This window comes from Oncorhynchus mykiss, chromosome 7, assembly GCF_013265735.2.
Source record: "Oncorhynchus mykiss isolate Arlee chromosome 7, USDA_OmykA_1.1, whole genome shotgun sequence".
Lineage (NCBI taxonomy): Eukaryota > Metazoa > Chordata > Actinopteri > Salmoniformes > Salmonidae > Oncorhynchus > Oncorhynchus mykiss.
Window position 1 is genome coordinate 84,065,284 of NC_048571.1, and position 14,947 is coordinate 84,080,230.

Sequence of the window (14,947 nt, forward strand, 5' to 3'; positions counted from 1 at the left end):
GCCTGCTAGGACAAGGAGTTGGACTACCAAACCTGCTAGGACAAGGAGATGGACTACCAAGCCTGCTAGGACAAGGAGTTGGACTACCAAGCCTGCTAGGACAAGGAGTTGGACTACCAAGCCTGCTAGGACAAGGAGTTGGACTACCAAGCCTGCTAGGACAAGGAGTTGGACTACCAAGCCTGCTAGGACAAGGATATGGACTACCAAGCCTGCTAGGACAAGGATATGGACTACCAAGCCTGCTAGGACAAGGAGATGGACTACCAAGCCTGCTAGGACAAGGAGATGGACTACCAAGCCTGCTAGGACAAGTAGTTGGACTACCAAGCCTGCTAGGACAAGAAGTTGGACTACCAAGCCTGCTAGGACAAGGAGATGGACTACCAAGCCTGCTAGGACAAGGAGTTGGACTACCAAGCCTGCTAGGACAAGTAGTTGGACTACCAAGCCTGCTAGGACAAGGAGTTGGACTACCAAGCCTGCTAGGACAAGGAGATGGACTACCAAGCCTGCTAGGGCAAGGAGATGGACTACCAAGCCTGCTAGGACAAGGAGTTGGACTACCAAGCCTGCTAGGACAAGGAGTTGGACTACCAAACCTGCTAGGACAAGGATATGGACTACCAAGCCTGCTAGGACAAGGAGTTGGACTACCAAGCCTGCTAGGACAAGGAGTTGGACTACCAAGCCTGCTAGGACAAGGAGTTGGACTACCAAGCCTGCTAGGACAAGGAGTTGGACTACCAAGCCTGCTAGGACAAGGAGTTGGACTACCAAGCCTGCTAGGACAAGGAGTTGGACTACCAAGCCTGCTAGGACAAGGAGATGGACTACCAGGCCTGCTAGGGCAAGGAGATGGACTACCAAGCCTGCTAGGACAAGGAGTTGGACTACCAAGCCTGCTAGGACAAGGAGTTGGACTACCAAACCTGCTAGGACAAGGATATGGACTACCAAGCCTGCTAGGACAAGGAGTTGGACTACCAAGCCTGCTAGGACAAGGAGTTGGACTACCAAGCCTGCTAGGACAAGGAGTTGGACTACCAAGCCTGCTAGGACAAGGAGATGGACTACCAAGCCTGCTAGGACAAGGAGTTGGACTACCAAGCCTGCTAGGACAAGGAGTTGGACTACCAAGCCTGCTAGGACAAGGAGATGGACTACCAAGCCTGCTAGGACAAGGAGTTGGACTACCAAGCCTGCTAGGACAAGGAGTTGGACTACCAAGCCTGCTAGGACAAGGAGATGGACTACCAAGCCTGCTAGGACAAGTAGTTGGAATACCAAGCCTGCTAGGACAAGGAGATGGACTACCAAGGCTGCTAGGACAAGGAGATGGACTACCAAGCCTGCTAGGACAAGGAGTTGGACTACCAAGCCTGCTAGGACAAGTAGTTGGACTACCAAGCCTGCTAGGACAAGGAGTTGGACTACCAAGCCTGCTAGGACAAGGAGATGGACTACCAAGCCTGCTAGGACAAGGAGATGGACTACCAAGCCTGCTAGGACAAGGAGTTGGACTACCAAGCCTGCTAGGACAAGGAGATGGACTACCAAGCCTGCTAGGACAAGGAGTTGGACTACCAAGCCTGCTAGGACAAGGAGTTGGACTACCAAACCTGCTAGGACAAGGATATGGACTACCAAGCCTGCTAGGACAAGGAGTTGGACTACCAAGCCTGCTAGGACAAGGAGTTGGACTACCAAGCCTGCTAGGACAAGGAGTTGGACTACCAAGCCTGCTAGGACAAGGAGTTGGACTACCAAGCCTGCTAGGACAAGGAGTTGGACTACCAAGCCTGCTAGGACAAGGAGTTGGACTACCAAGCCTGCTAGGACAAGGAGATGGACTACCAGGCCTGCTAGGGCAAGGAGATGGACTACCAAGCCTGCTAGGACAAGGAGTTGGACTACCAAGCCTGCTAGGACAAGGAGTTGGACTACCAAACCTGCTAGGACAAGGATATGGACTACCAAGCCTGCTAGGACAAGGAGTTGGACTACCAAGCCTGCTAGGACAAGGAGTTGGACTACCAAGCCTGCTAGGACAAGGAGTTGGACTACCAAGCCTGCTAGGACAAGGAGATGGACTACCAAGCCTGCTAGGACAAGGAGTTGGACTACCAAGCCTGCTAGGACAAGGAGTTGGACTACCAAGCCTGCTAGGACAAGGAGATGGACTACCAAGCCTGCTAGGACAAGGAGTTGGACTACCAAGCCTGCTAGGACAAGGAGTTGGACTACCAAGCCTGCTAGGACAAGGAGATGGACTACCAAGCCTGCTAGGACAAGTAGTTGGAATACCAAGCCTGCTAGGACAAGGAGATGGACTACCAAGGCTGCTAGGACAAGGAGATGGACTACCAAGCCTGCTAGGACAAGGAGTTGGACTACCAAGCCTGCTAGGACAAGTAGTTGGACTACCAAGCCTGCTAGGACAAGGAGTTGGACTACCAAGCCTGCTAGGACAAGGAGATGGACTACCAAGCCTGCTAGGACAAGGAGATGGACTACCAAGCCTGCTAGGACAAGGAGTTGGACTACCAAGCCTGCTAGGACAAGGAGATGGACTACCAAGCCTGCTAGGACAAGTAGTTGGACTACCAAGCCTGCTAGGACAAGGAGATGGACTACCAAGCCTGCTAGGACAAGGAGATGGACTACCAAGCCTGCTAGGACAAGTAGTTGGACTACCAAGCCTGCTAGGACAAGGAGATGGACTACCAAGCCTGCTAGGACAAGGAGATGGACTACCAAGTCTGCTAGGGCAAGGAGATGGACTACCAAGCCTGTTAGGACAAGGAGTTGGACTACCAAGCCTGCTAGGACAAGGAGTTGGACTACCAAACCTGCTAGGACAAGGATATGGACTACCAAGCCTGCTAGGACAAGGAGTTGGACTACCAAGCCTGCTAGGACAAGGAGTTGGACTACCAAGCCTGCTAGGACAAGGAGTTGGACTACCAAGCCTGCTAGGACAAGGAGATGGACTACCAAGCCTGCTAGGACAAGGAGTTGGACTACCAAGCCTGCTAGGACAAGGAGTTGGACTACCAAGCCTGCTAGGACAAGGAGATGGACTACCAAGCCTGCTAGGATAAGGAGTTGGACTACCAAGCCTGCTAGGACAAGGAGTTGGACTACCAAGCCTGCTAGGACAAGGAGATGGACTACCAAGCCTGCTAGGACAAGTAGTTGCACTACCAAGCCTGCTAGGACAAGGAGTTGGACTACCAAGCCTGCTAGGACAAGGAGATGGACTACCAAGCCTGCTAGGATAAGGAGTTGGACTACCAAGCCTGCTAGGACAAGGAGTTGGACTACCAAGCCTGCTAGGACAAGGAGATGGACTACCAAGCCTGCTAGGACAAGTAGTTGCACTACCAAGCCTGCTAGGACAAGGAGATGGACTACCAAGGCTGCTAGGACAAGGAGATGGACTACCAAGCCTGCTAGGACAAGGAGTTGGACTACCAAGCCTGCTAGGACAAGTAGTTGGACTACCAAGCCTGCTAGGACAAGGAGATGGACTACCAAGCCTGCTAGGACAAGTAGTTGGACTACCAAGCCTGCTAGGACAAGGAGATGGACTACCAAGCCTGCTAGGACAAGGAGATGGACTACCAAGCCTGCTAGGACAAGGAGATGGACTACCAAGCCTGCTAGGACAAGGAGATGGACTACCAAGCCTGCTAGGACAAGGAGTTGGACTACCAAGCCTGCTAGGACAAGGAGATGGACTACCAGGCCTGCTAGGGCAAGGAGATGGACTACCAAGCCTGCTAGGACAAGGAGTTGGACTACCAAGCCTGCTAGGACAAGGAGTTGGACTACCAAACCTGCTAGGACAAGGATATGGACTACCAAGCCTGCTAGGACAAGGAGTTGGACTACCAAGCCTGCTAGGACAAGGAGTTGGACTACCAAGCCTGCTAGGACAAGGAGTTGGACTACCAAGCCTGCTAGGACAAGGAGATGGACTACCAAGCCTGCTAGGACAAGGAGTTGGACTACCAAGCCTGCTAGGACAAGGAGTTGGACTACCAAGCCTGCTAGGACAAGGAGATGGACTACCAAGCCTGCTAGGACAAGGAGTTGGACTACCAAGCCTGCTAGGACAAGGAGTTGGACTACCAAGCCTGCTAGGACAAGGAGATGGACTACCAAGCCTGCTAGGACAAGTAGTTGGAATACCAAGCCTGCTAGGACAAGGAGATGGACTACCAAGGCTGCTAGGACAAGGAGATGGACTACCAAGCCTGCTAGGACAAGGAGTTGGACTACCAAGCCTGCTAGGACAAGTAGTTGGACTACCAAGCCTGCTAGGACAAGGAGTTGGACTACCAAGCCTGCTAGGACAAGGAGATGGACTACCAAGCCTGCTAGGACAAGGAGATGGACTACCAAGCCTGCTAGGACAAGGAGTTGGACTACCAAGCCTGCTAGGACAAGGAGATGGACTACCAAGCCTGCTAGGACAAGTAGTTGGACTACCAAGCCTGCTAGGACAAGGAGATGGACTACCAAGCCTGCTAGGACAAGGAGATGGACTACCAAGCCTGCTAGGACAAGTAGTTGGACTACCAAGCCTGCTAGGACAAGGAGATGGACTACCAAGCCTGCTAGGACAAGGAGATGGACTACCAAGTCTGCTAGGGCAAGGAGATGGACTACCAAGCCTGTTAGGACAAGGAGTTGGACTACCAAGCCTGCTAGGACAAGGAGTTGGACTACCAAACCTGCTAGGACAAGGATATGGACTACCAAGCCTGCTAGGACAAGGAGTTGGACTACCAAGCCTGCTAGGACAAGGAGTTGGACTACCAAGCCTGCTAGGACAAGGAGTTGGACTACCAAGCCTGCTAGGACAAGGAGATGGACTACCAAGCCTGCTAGGACAAGGAGTTGGACTACCAAGCCTGCTAGGACAAGTAGTTGGACTACCAAGCCTGCTAGGACAAGGAGATGGACTACCAAGCCTGCTAGGACAAGGAGATGGACTACCAAGCCTGCTAGGACACATGGCACAGTGCTATATTAATACAGACCATCACCTGGCATGGCACAGTGCTATATTAACACACTATCACTCTGCTAAGAGAGGTGGTGTTAACGAGGAGTGGAAACTCAGGATATTAGACAACGAGGACTCTGAGTCAGCTAATATAAATCTCTATAAGTCTGGAACAGTATTGGTACAGGGCAACCCCAAACAGTTTCAGCTGGACTTTCACCTAATCAAAGAATTAGCTCAGCAAGAGAAACTCTCCCTTGAGAAAGATACCCCCACCCCGAGCTGGTCAGACTTTGTGAGTGGGCAAACAGGCCCAACCCCCACTCTCACACTAGCCCAAGCTAATAGAATGTACCAGATGCTAAACAGGCTCTGGTCCCACTTACTGGCCTGAGGCCAAACCACACAACCAACAACATTGGACACTTTATGGAACACAAAGCCTTCACTATCTCATCCTGGAATATCCAAGGCCTGAGGTCATCTGCATTTGGCCTAAAGAGCTGAACTTCATCAAATAAATCGGAAATACAAACATTGTGATCCTACAAGAAACATGAGAGTGAGGAAACGGACCCACTGGTTGCCCTCTAGGTTACAGAGACCTGGTAGTCCCACCCACCAAACTGCCAGGTGTGAAACAGGGAAGGGACTGCTAATTTGGTTTAGAGCAGACCTAATTCACTCTATTAAATTAATCAAAACAGGAACAATTTACATTTGGCTATAAATTCAAAAGGAAATGATCTTAATTAACAGAGAAAAATGTCCTCCTGCGTGTTACCTATATCGCCCCACTAGAATCCACATACTTTAATGAAGACAGCTTCTCCATCCTGGCGGGGGAAATTAATAATTTCCAGGCTCAGGGACATTACTAGTCTATGGCGACCTAAATGCCAGAACTCCTACCATAGGAGTCCCCTCAAAGTCTATCGTAGTGACTATAGCCTTGCTATTGAGAAAGGCCGCCGTAGGCAGACCTGGCTCTCAAGAGAAGACAGGCTATGTGCACTCTGCCCACAAAATGAGGTGGAAACTGAGATGCGCTCCTAACCTCCTGCCAAATGTATGACCATATTAGAGACACATATTTCCCTCAGAAAACACAGATCCACAAAGAATTCGAAAACAAACCTGATTTTGATAAACTCCCATATCTACTGGGGGAAATAACACAGTGTGACATCACAGCAGCAAGATTTGTGACCTATTGCCACAAGAAAAGGGCAACCAGTGAAGAACAAACACCATTGTAAATACAACCCATATTTATGATTATTTATTTTCCCTTTTATACTTTAACCATTTGCACATCCTTACAATACTGTTTTTATACATAATATGTATAAATATATACATATTATATATATAATATAATATAATATAATGTTTACTGTTCATTTTTATTGTTTTGTATATTATCTACTTCACTTGCTTTGGCAAAGTTAACATATGTTTCCCATGCCAATAAAGGGCCTTGAATTGAATTGAAGAGAATAACTGAAGATGTCTCTTTACTGGTGTGTTGGGAGTTAGCCGTCTCTGGTGTGTTGGGAGTTAGCCGTCTCTGGTGTGTTGGGAGTTAGCTGTCTCTGGTGTTGGGAGTTACCTGTCTCTGTCTCTGGGGAAAATGAGTTAGCCGTCTCTGGTGTGTTGGGAGTTAGCCGTCTCTGGTGTGTTGGGAGTTAGCCGTCTCTGGTGTGTTGGGAGTTAGCTGTCTCTGGTGTGTTGGGAGTTAGCTGTCTCTGGTGTGTTACCTGTCTCTGTCTCTGGGGAAAATGAGTTAGCCGTCTCTGGTGTGTTGGGAGTTAGCTGTCTCTGGTGTGTTACCTGTCTCTGTCTCTGGGGAAAATGAGTTAGCCGTCTCTGGTGTGTTGGGAGTTAGCTGTCTCTGGTGTGTTGGGAGTTAGCTGTCTCTGGTGTGTTACCTGTCTCTGTCTCTGGGGAAAATGAGTTAGCCGTCTCTGGTGTGTTGGGAGTTAGCCGTCTCTGGTGTGTTGGGAGTTAGCTGTCTCTTCACTGGTGTGTTGGGAGTTACCTGTCTCTGTCTCTGGGGAAAATGAGTTAGCAGTCTCTGTCTCTGGGATGAAGAAGTTAGCTGTCTCTGTCTCTGGGATGAAGAAGTTAGCTGTCTCTGTCTCTGGGATGAAGAAGTTAGCTGTCTCTGTCTCTGGGATGAAGAAGTTAGCTGTCTCTGTTTCTGGGGTGAAGGAGTTAGCTGTCTCTGTTTCTGGGGTGAAGACGTTAGCTGTCTCTGTTTCTGGGGTGAAGACGTTAGCTGTCTCTGTTTCTGGGGTGAAGACGTTAGCTGTCTCTGTTTCTGGGGTGAAGACGTTAGCTGTCTCTGTCTGGGGTGAAGGAGTTAGCTGTCTCTGTCTGGGGTGAAGGAGTTAGCTGTCTCTGTGATGAAGAAGTTAGCTATCTCTGTTTCTGGGGTGAAGGAGTTTGCCGTCTCTGGGGTGGAGAAGATAGCTGTCTCTGTCTATGGGGTGAAGAAGTTAGCTATCTCTGTTTCTGGGGTGAAGGAGTTAGCTGTCTATGTGATGAAGAAGTTAGCTATTTCTGTTTCTGGGGTGAAGGAGTTTGCTGTCTATGGGGTGGAGAAGATAGCGGTCTCTGTGATGAAGAAGTTCGCTATCTCTGTTTCTGGGGTGAAGGAGTTAGCTGTCTCTGTGATGAAGAAGTTAGCTGTCTCTCTCTCTGGGGTGAAGAAGTTAGCGGTCTCTGTCCCTGTGATGAAGAAGTTAGCTGTCTCTGTCTCTGTGGTGAAGAAGTTAGCTGTCTCTGTGGTGAAGAAGTTAGCTGTCTCTGTGGTGAAGAAGTTAGCTGTCTCTGTCTCTGTGGTGAAGAAGTTCTCTGTCTCTGTGGTGAAGAAGTTAGCTGTCTCTGTCTCTGTGGTGAAGACATTAGCTGTCTCTGTCTCTGTGATTATGAAGTTGGCTGTCTCTCTCTCTCTGTCTGCAGGGTGAAGAAGTTAGCTGTCTGCCTCTGGGGTGAAGAAGTTAGCTGTCTCTCTCTCTGTCTGTACGGTGAATAAGTTAGCTGTCTCTCGATTGCTGATGGAAGTACAAAAAAGTATTTTAGTTATTTTTATCTCTTTACACTGGAGGGTAGAGTTGACTTTAAACCCATAGAACAACAGAAACGTTTATTAGGGATCCCCATTAGCTACTGCCAAGGCAGCTACTCGTCTTAGTGTCCAAACAAATGTAGGCACTTACTGTACATCACACAAACAACTAAAATGTAAAAAGTACATCATAAAACATTATTACACCACTACATATCTACAACACAAAATGTATAATAGCACATTACAACAATATTATAATGTACATGTTTGCAGAGTCTGTGTGCTGGTGTGTGTGTCTCTTCACAGTCCGCGTTATCCTATAAGATGAAGTTTTATCAGTTTTTTAAATCAGATTTTACTGCATACATGAGTTACTTGATTTGGAATAGAGTTTCACGTAGTCATGGCTCAGTGTCGTACTGTGATTTTCCCGCAGTCTGTTCTGGACTTGGGGACTGTGAAGAGACCCCTGGTGGCATGTCTTGTGGGGTTTGTATGGGTGTCTGAGTCCAAGTGCGACAAAACTAGGGCCTGTAAGACTTGTATTGTTGATAGCAATGTCAAAAAAGCAGAGCAGTGGTTTATTATGGACAGACTTCTGAACCAATTGGACTCATCAGACCAAAGGACAGATTTCCACCTGTCTAATGTCCATTACTCGTGTTTTTTTGGACCAAACAAGTTTCTTCTTATTGGTGTAATTTAGTAGTGGTTTCTTTGCAGCAATTCAACCATGAAGGCCTGATTCACACAGTCTCCCCTGAACAGTTTATGTTGAGATGTGTTTGTTACTTGATCTCTGTGAAGCATTTATTTGGGCTGCATCCTGATGTGCAGGTAACTCTAATAAATGTATCCTCTGCAGCAGAGGTCTGGGTCTACCTTTCCTGTGGCGGTCCTCATGAGAGCCAGTTTCATCATAGTGATTGATGGTTTTTGCAACTGCACTTGAATAAACTTTCAAAGTTCTTGACATTTTCCACAATGACTGACCCTCATGTGTCATGATGGACTGTAATTTCTCTTTGCTAATTTGAGTTGTTTTTTGCAATAATATGGACTTGGTCTTTTACCAACTATGTCTATCTTCTATATACTGTACCACCCTTGCCTTGTCAGAGCTGATTGGCTAAAAAGATTAAGAATTAAATAAATTCCACAAATTTACTTTTAACAAGGCACAGCTGTGTATTGAAATGCATTCCAGGTGACTACCTCATGAAGCTGGTTGAGAAAATGGCAAGAGTTTTCAAAGCTTTCATCAAGGCAAAGGGTGGCTACTTTGAAGAATCTCAAATATAGAATATATTTTGATTTGTTTAACACATTTTTTGGTTACGGCATAATTCCATTTGTGTCATTTGTGTTTCGATGTCTTCACTATTATTCTACAATGTAGAAAAAAAGTAAAAAATAACGAAAAACCCTAGAATGAGTAGGTGTGACCAAACCTTTGAATTGTACAGTATGTTTTTCCAGTTGCAGATCATGATCAAAAAGCTGCACTGAAGTCTAACAGAGCTCCCACAAGCTTCTTAGTATACATTTATTTCAGCCAATCGTCAGTCATTTGTGCAAGTGACGTCAAACAATTTATTGTCCAAAAGTTTACTACGGGTTGGTAACATGCTGATTGGTCAGCTTTTTGAGCCAGTAAAGTGGGCTTTACTGTTCTTGGGTATAATAAATGACTTTTGCTTCCCTCTAGGCCTGAGGACGCACACCTTCCTGTAGGTTTACATTGACGAGTTGGCAAATAGAAATGGCAATATATTCCACTATCATCCTCAGTCATTTTCCTTCCAAGTTGTCAGAGCCAGGTGGCTTGTCATTGTTCATAGACAACAATAATTATTTTTCACCTCTTCCACACTCACTTTATGGAATTCTAAATTACAATGCTTGTCTTTCACATTTTTGGTCAGTTATGAATGGACGTGTAGATTCAGAGCTGTTGGCATGTCAATGTTGACAATGAATAAAAAAAAAATTAAAGTCACCATAGGTCTCATGGTGAAATCATTCCTCTCCGGCAACTGAGTTAGGAACGACGCCTTTGACTGGCTGATACACCGTCCACCAACCATTGATTATTATTATATTATTATTTAGCTCAGAGTGATAATCAGTTTTTTACCCGTCTACCAATAGGTGCCTTTCTTTTCGGGCATTGAAAAACCTTGCTGGTCTTCGTGGTTGAATCTGTGTTTGAAATTCACTGCTACACTGAGAGGCCTTACAGATAAGTGTATGTGTGTGGGGGGGTGTAATAGTGTTAAACACTATTATTGCACACAGAGTGAGTCCATGCAACTTATTATGTGATTTGTTAAGCACATGTTTACTCCTGTGCTTATTTAGGCTTACCATAACAAAGAGGGTTGAATACTTATTGACTCAAGACATTTCAGATTTTCATTTTTTATTCATTTGTAAACATTTCTAAAAACATAATTCGAATTTGACATCATGGGGTATTGTATGTAGGCCAGTGACAGAACATCTCAATTGAATCAATTTTAAATGTAGGCTGTAAGACAACAAAATGTAGATCAAGCCCGAAATGTGCGATGTAGTAGGGAGTTGTAGTTTCCAATCAGGGAAATATTCGACATAGTTTAGCGCAGAAATGTGGTAATTGACTACAATGACCTTAATCCATTCCGCACCTACTTATTCGGTCAAGAACACACATTTGACAGGGATAGGGAGCAGTTGTTTAATTAACAATACAGTACATGATCTATGAGTGATAGTTGGTATTCAGCAGTCATAACAGTATGCCTAATTTACTTTGAAGAACTACTAAAATACTTATTTTGTCTGACAGCATAGACAGCAGCTCCTTAAATATGAGATGAGGACTTGGAATGAAATAATAAAGTCTTCAAATAGGCTGAAAAAAATTGTGTATATACACAACTCAAATATTTGATTAAAATAAAGTAATGTGAATAAATTATGGTTGACAAATGATAAGCAGTAATGGGCACTCACTACCATCATGGGATTTTTATTAATTGTTTTAATCTGTGTTTGTTACAGCATTCAACCCACATAATGCATTTCATTAAAAAACATTATTATAATAGAAACAGAAATTGAAAACCATTATTCATTTTTTTTTCATTATCAAACTCGAAACCTTTAGAAAGCACTAATCAGTCAGCACTACAGATGACATGTTTTTGTTTTTTGTTTGGGCTGGTCTAATAAAATAATTCCACACATACAGCATCAGTCAAAGGTTTGGAAGCAACCGACTCATTCAAGGGTTTTTCTTTATCTTTACTATTTTCTACATTGTAGAATAATAGTGAAAACATCAACACTGTGAAATAACACATATGGAATCATGTAGTAACCAAAAAAAGTGTTAAATAAATACAAATATATGTTATATTTGAAATTCTTCAAAGTAGCAACCCTTAATCAAAGCTTTGCACACTCTTGGCATTCTCTCAACCAGCTTTATGAGGTATCAATTCAAATCAAATTGTATTTGTCACATGTGCCGAATACAACAGGTAACCTTACAGTGAAATGCTTACTTACAAGACCTTAACCAGCAATGCTTTAAGAAGTTCAGAAAAAAGTGTTAAGTAAAACAATAGATAAGTAAAACATTTAAAATAGAAAATCAAAGTCACCTGGAATGCATTTCAATTAACAGGCGTGCCTGTTAAAAGTTCATTTGTGGAATTTATTTCCTTCTTAATGTGTTTGAGCCAGTCAGTTGTGTTGTGACAAGGTATGCGTTGTATACAGAAGATAGCCCTATTTGGTAAAAGACCAAGTCCATAATATGACAAGAACAGCTCAAATGAGCAAAGAGAAATGACAGTCCATCATGACTTTAAGACATGAAGGTCAGTCAATCCGGAAAATGTATGTTACGACATTACTTCCTACAGTGTAAACATTGTCTGGTATTGCTGTTTAGTATTCTTCAAAAAATGTAAGTGAATGTTGTACCCGTATCTCTGGTAGCTGTGGATGTATTTGAGTAATATTTCGGGAAATATATGACCAACATTTTGTCCAAAGAACCTTGACCAGGGTGTAGCTAAATGGTTCTTATCACATCGTTATAGTGTACTATATTGATTGATTGGTTGAATGATCGATTAATTGGTTGATACATTTATAAATTGATTGATTTGTCGATTGATTAATGAGTTGGCATTAGCATACTTACCATTGAAGGTGACACTGCGGATGTACTTGAGTAGTTTCTTGCCCCCAGCTAGGTCCATATCTTCACAGATCCCTGAGACATCGGGACACAGGTCTCTCTGCATGTTGTGAAGGGCATGGGCCAGCGCGTACACCGCATCGATCACAAACTGAACCTTCCCCTCCTGTTCGTACTTAGAGTCAATCCCGATCCGCTCCTGGCCTGTGGATGAAAAGAGAAGAATATTCCAATATGTATTTTTGAATAGATCCTGCCTGACTTCCCGTCCTGTCTGACGCCCTGATTTGTACTGTTTTTGCTTACTTAACTTCACTAGGGTAGGGGGCAGCATTCGGAATTTTGGATGAAAAGCGTGCCCAAATTAAACTGCCTGCTACTCAGACCCAGAAGATAGGATATGCATATAATTAGTGGATTTGGATAGAACACACTCTAAAGTTTCCAAAACTGTTAAAATAATGTCTGTGTACAACAGAACTGATATGGCAGGCGAAAACCAGAGGAAAGTCCAACCAGGACGTACTGTTTTTCCATTGAAAGCCTATCCACCATACAAAGACTTAGGACCCAGTTCACGAGCTCTATGGCTTCTTCTACATGTGGCCAGTCTTTAGGCATTGTTTCAGTCTTTTACTCTGAAAAATGAGGGAGAAACAGCACTTTCAATTAGTGGCCAGTGGAAATTGACATCAGCCAGACATCAACCATGCGACTGATCGGGAATGCGCCTTTCTTGTTTCTCTTTTTCTATTGACGAAGCTTTTGTCCGGTTGAAATATAATTTATTATTTATGGCAAAAAACAACCGGAAGATTGATTTTAAACATAATTTGACATGTTTCTACTAACTTTTATTGTACGTTTCATCTGGACTTGAGCATTTGGATTACTCGACAAAACGCGCAAACAAAAAGGAGGTATTTGGACATAAAGATTAACTTTATCGAACAAAACTAACATTTATTGTCTAACATGGAGACCTGGGAGTGCCACCAGATGAAGATAATCAAAGGTAAGTGATTCATTTCAATGCTATTTCTGACTTTTATGACACTCTCCTTGTTTGGAAAATGGCTGTATGGGTTTCTGTGGCCAGGTGCTGACCTAACATAATCACATAGTGTGCTTTCGCTGTAAAGCCTTTTTGAAATCTGACACTGTGGTTGGATTTACAAGATGTTCTTTAAAATTGTGCATAATACTTGTATGTTTGAGGAATTGTAATTATGGGATTTCTGTTGTTTTGAATTTGGCACCCTGCACTTTCACTGGCTGTTGTCGAGATGGGACGCTAGTTACGAAACGACTTCTGCTTAATAACTGGGTAAATATGGGACATTACTATAAAATTGCATTGTAGGGGCAATCTGCAATTTCTACATCCGTATAAATGAATAATGCGAACCCATTGATTCTTGAAGAATATAACTTGTAAATGCCTGATGAGCTTAGTTCAAATCTTATTCTATCAGGATCCAAAATATAAGGTTGTTTTAGTTCAAAGTTTGTAAAAAAAAATGTAAATATGAGCAAATACTATCTGGGGGTGGGGGGGTTCTAAACTGACATGTGGAATTGTTTTAAGATGGTCATATTATAGATCATTTAGCTATTTGATTTTGAATTTTAGGACCATGTTAGGTATCCAAAAATCCTATAAAATATATATATTTTTTTAATAATGTATTGAATTTGAACTTTACTACTATAGCCCAGAGAAATGCATTGAATAACACATTCATAAATGGCAAAAAATGACGGTGTATAATATGAAACAAGATGTTGAAGTGTTTGTCCTATATCTAGGAAATATAAGAAAGCCCAGGAAATATATATATATGTTTTTTTACACACATTAAACCATTTTTGGGGAGTAGGCACAAAACTATCTTCATCTTGCCATTCATTTTTTTGGTCCCATGACACTTGTTGGGTCATAGAGAAAAATAGAAAATCGTGATAATCTCCCCCTTCCACAGTGGGGTCACATTAGTTTGCAGCCCAAATAGTTCGGACGCTACAGACAGAAGTTACCAAGTTACCAAGCACATAGACTTTACCAAGTTAGCAAGCACATAGACGTTACCAAGTTACCAAACACATAGACGTTACCACATAGACTTTACCAAGTTACCAAGCACATAGACGTTACCAAGTTACCAGGCACATAGACGTTACCACATAGACTTTACCAAGTTACCAAGCACATTAACGTTACCAAGTTACCAAGCACATAAACGTTACCAAGTTACCAAGCACATAGACGTTACCAAGTTACCAAGCACATAGACGTTACCAAGTTACCAAGCACATAGACGTTACCAAGTTACCAAGCACATAGACGTTACCAAGTTACCAAGCACATAGACATTACCAAGTTACCAAGCACATAGACTTTACCAAGTTACCTAGCACATAGACTTTACCAAGTTACCAAGCACATAGACTTTACCAAGTTGCCAAGCACATAGACGTTACCAAGTTACCAAGCACATAGACGTTACCAAGTTACCAAGCACATAGACGTTACCAAGTTACCAAGCATATAGACGTTACCAAGTTACCAAGCACATAGAGTCCACTGACACTTGTGGGGGGTCCATAGAGTGGTAATAATAGCTTGAAGGTTAAATCGTTCGGACTCAGATGTTTTCTT

At 43.8% G+C, this 14,947-nt stretch overlaps 1 protein-coding gene across 2 annotated transcripts in view; it reads right to left on the reverse strand.

Moving 5' to 3' along the window:
- LOC110528632 (metabotropic glutamate receptor 7) overlaps positions 1 to 14,947 on the reverse strand; it is a 378,715-nt gene that overhangs the window by 111,089 nt on the left and 252,679 nt on the right. For both annotated transcript variants that reach the window (XM_036984246.1, XM_036984247.1), the window contains exon 6: positions 12,292 to 12,492. In XM_036984246.1, the coding sequence (XP_036840141.1) occupies positions 12,292 to 12,492 (201 nt within the window). The remainder of the gene's footprint in view (positions 1 to 12,291; positions 12,493 to 14,947) is intronic.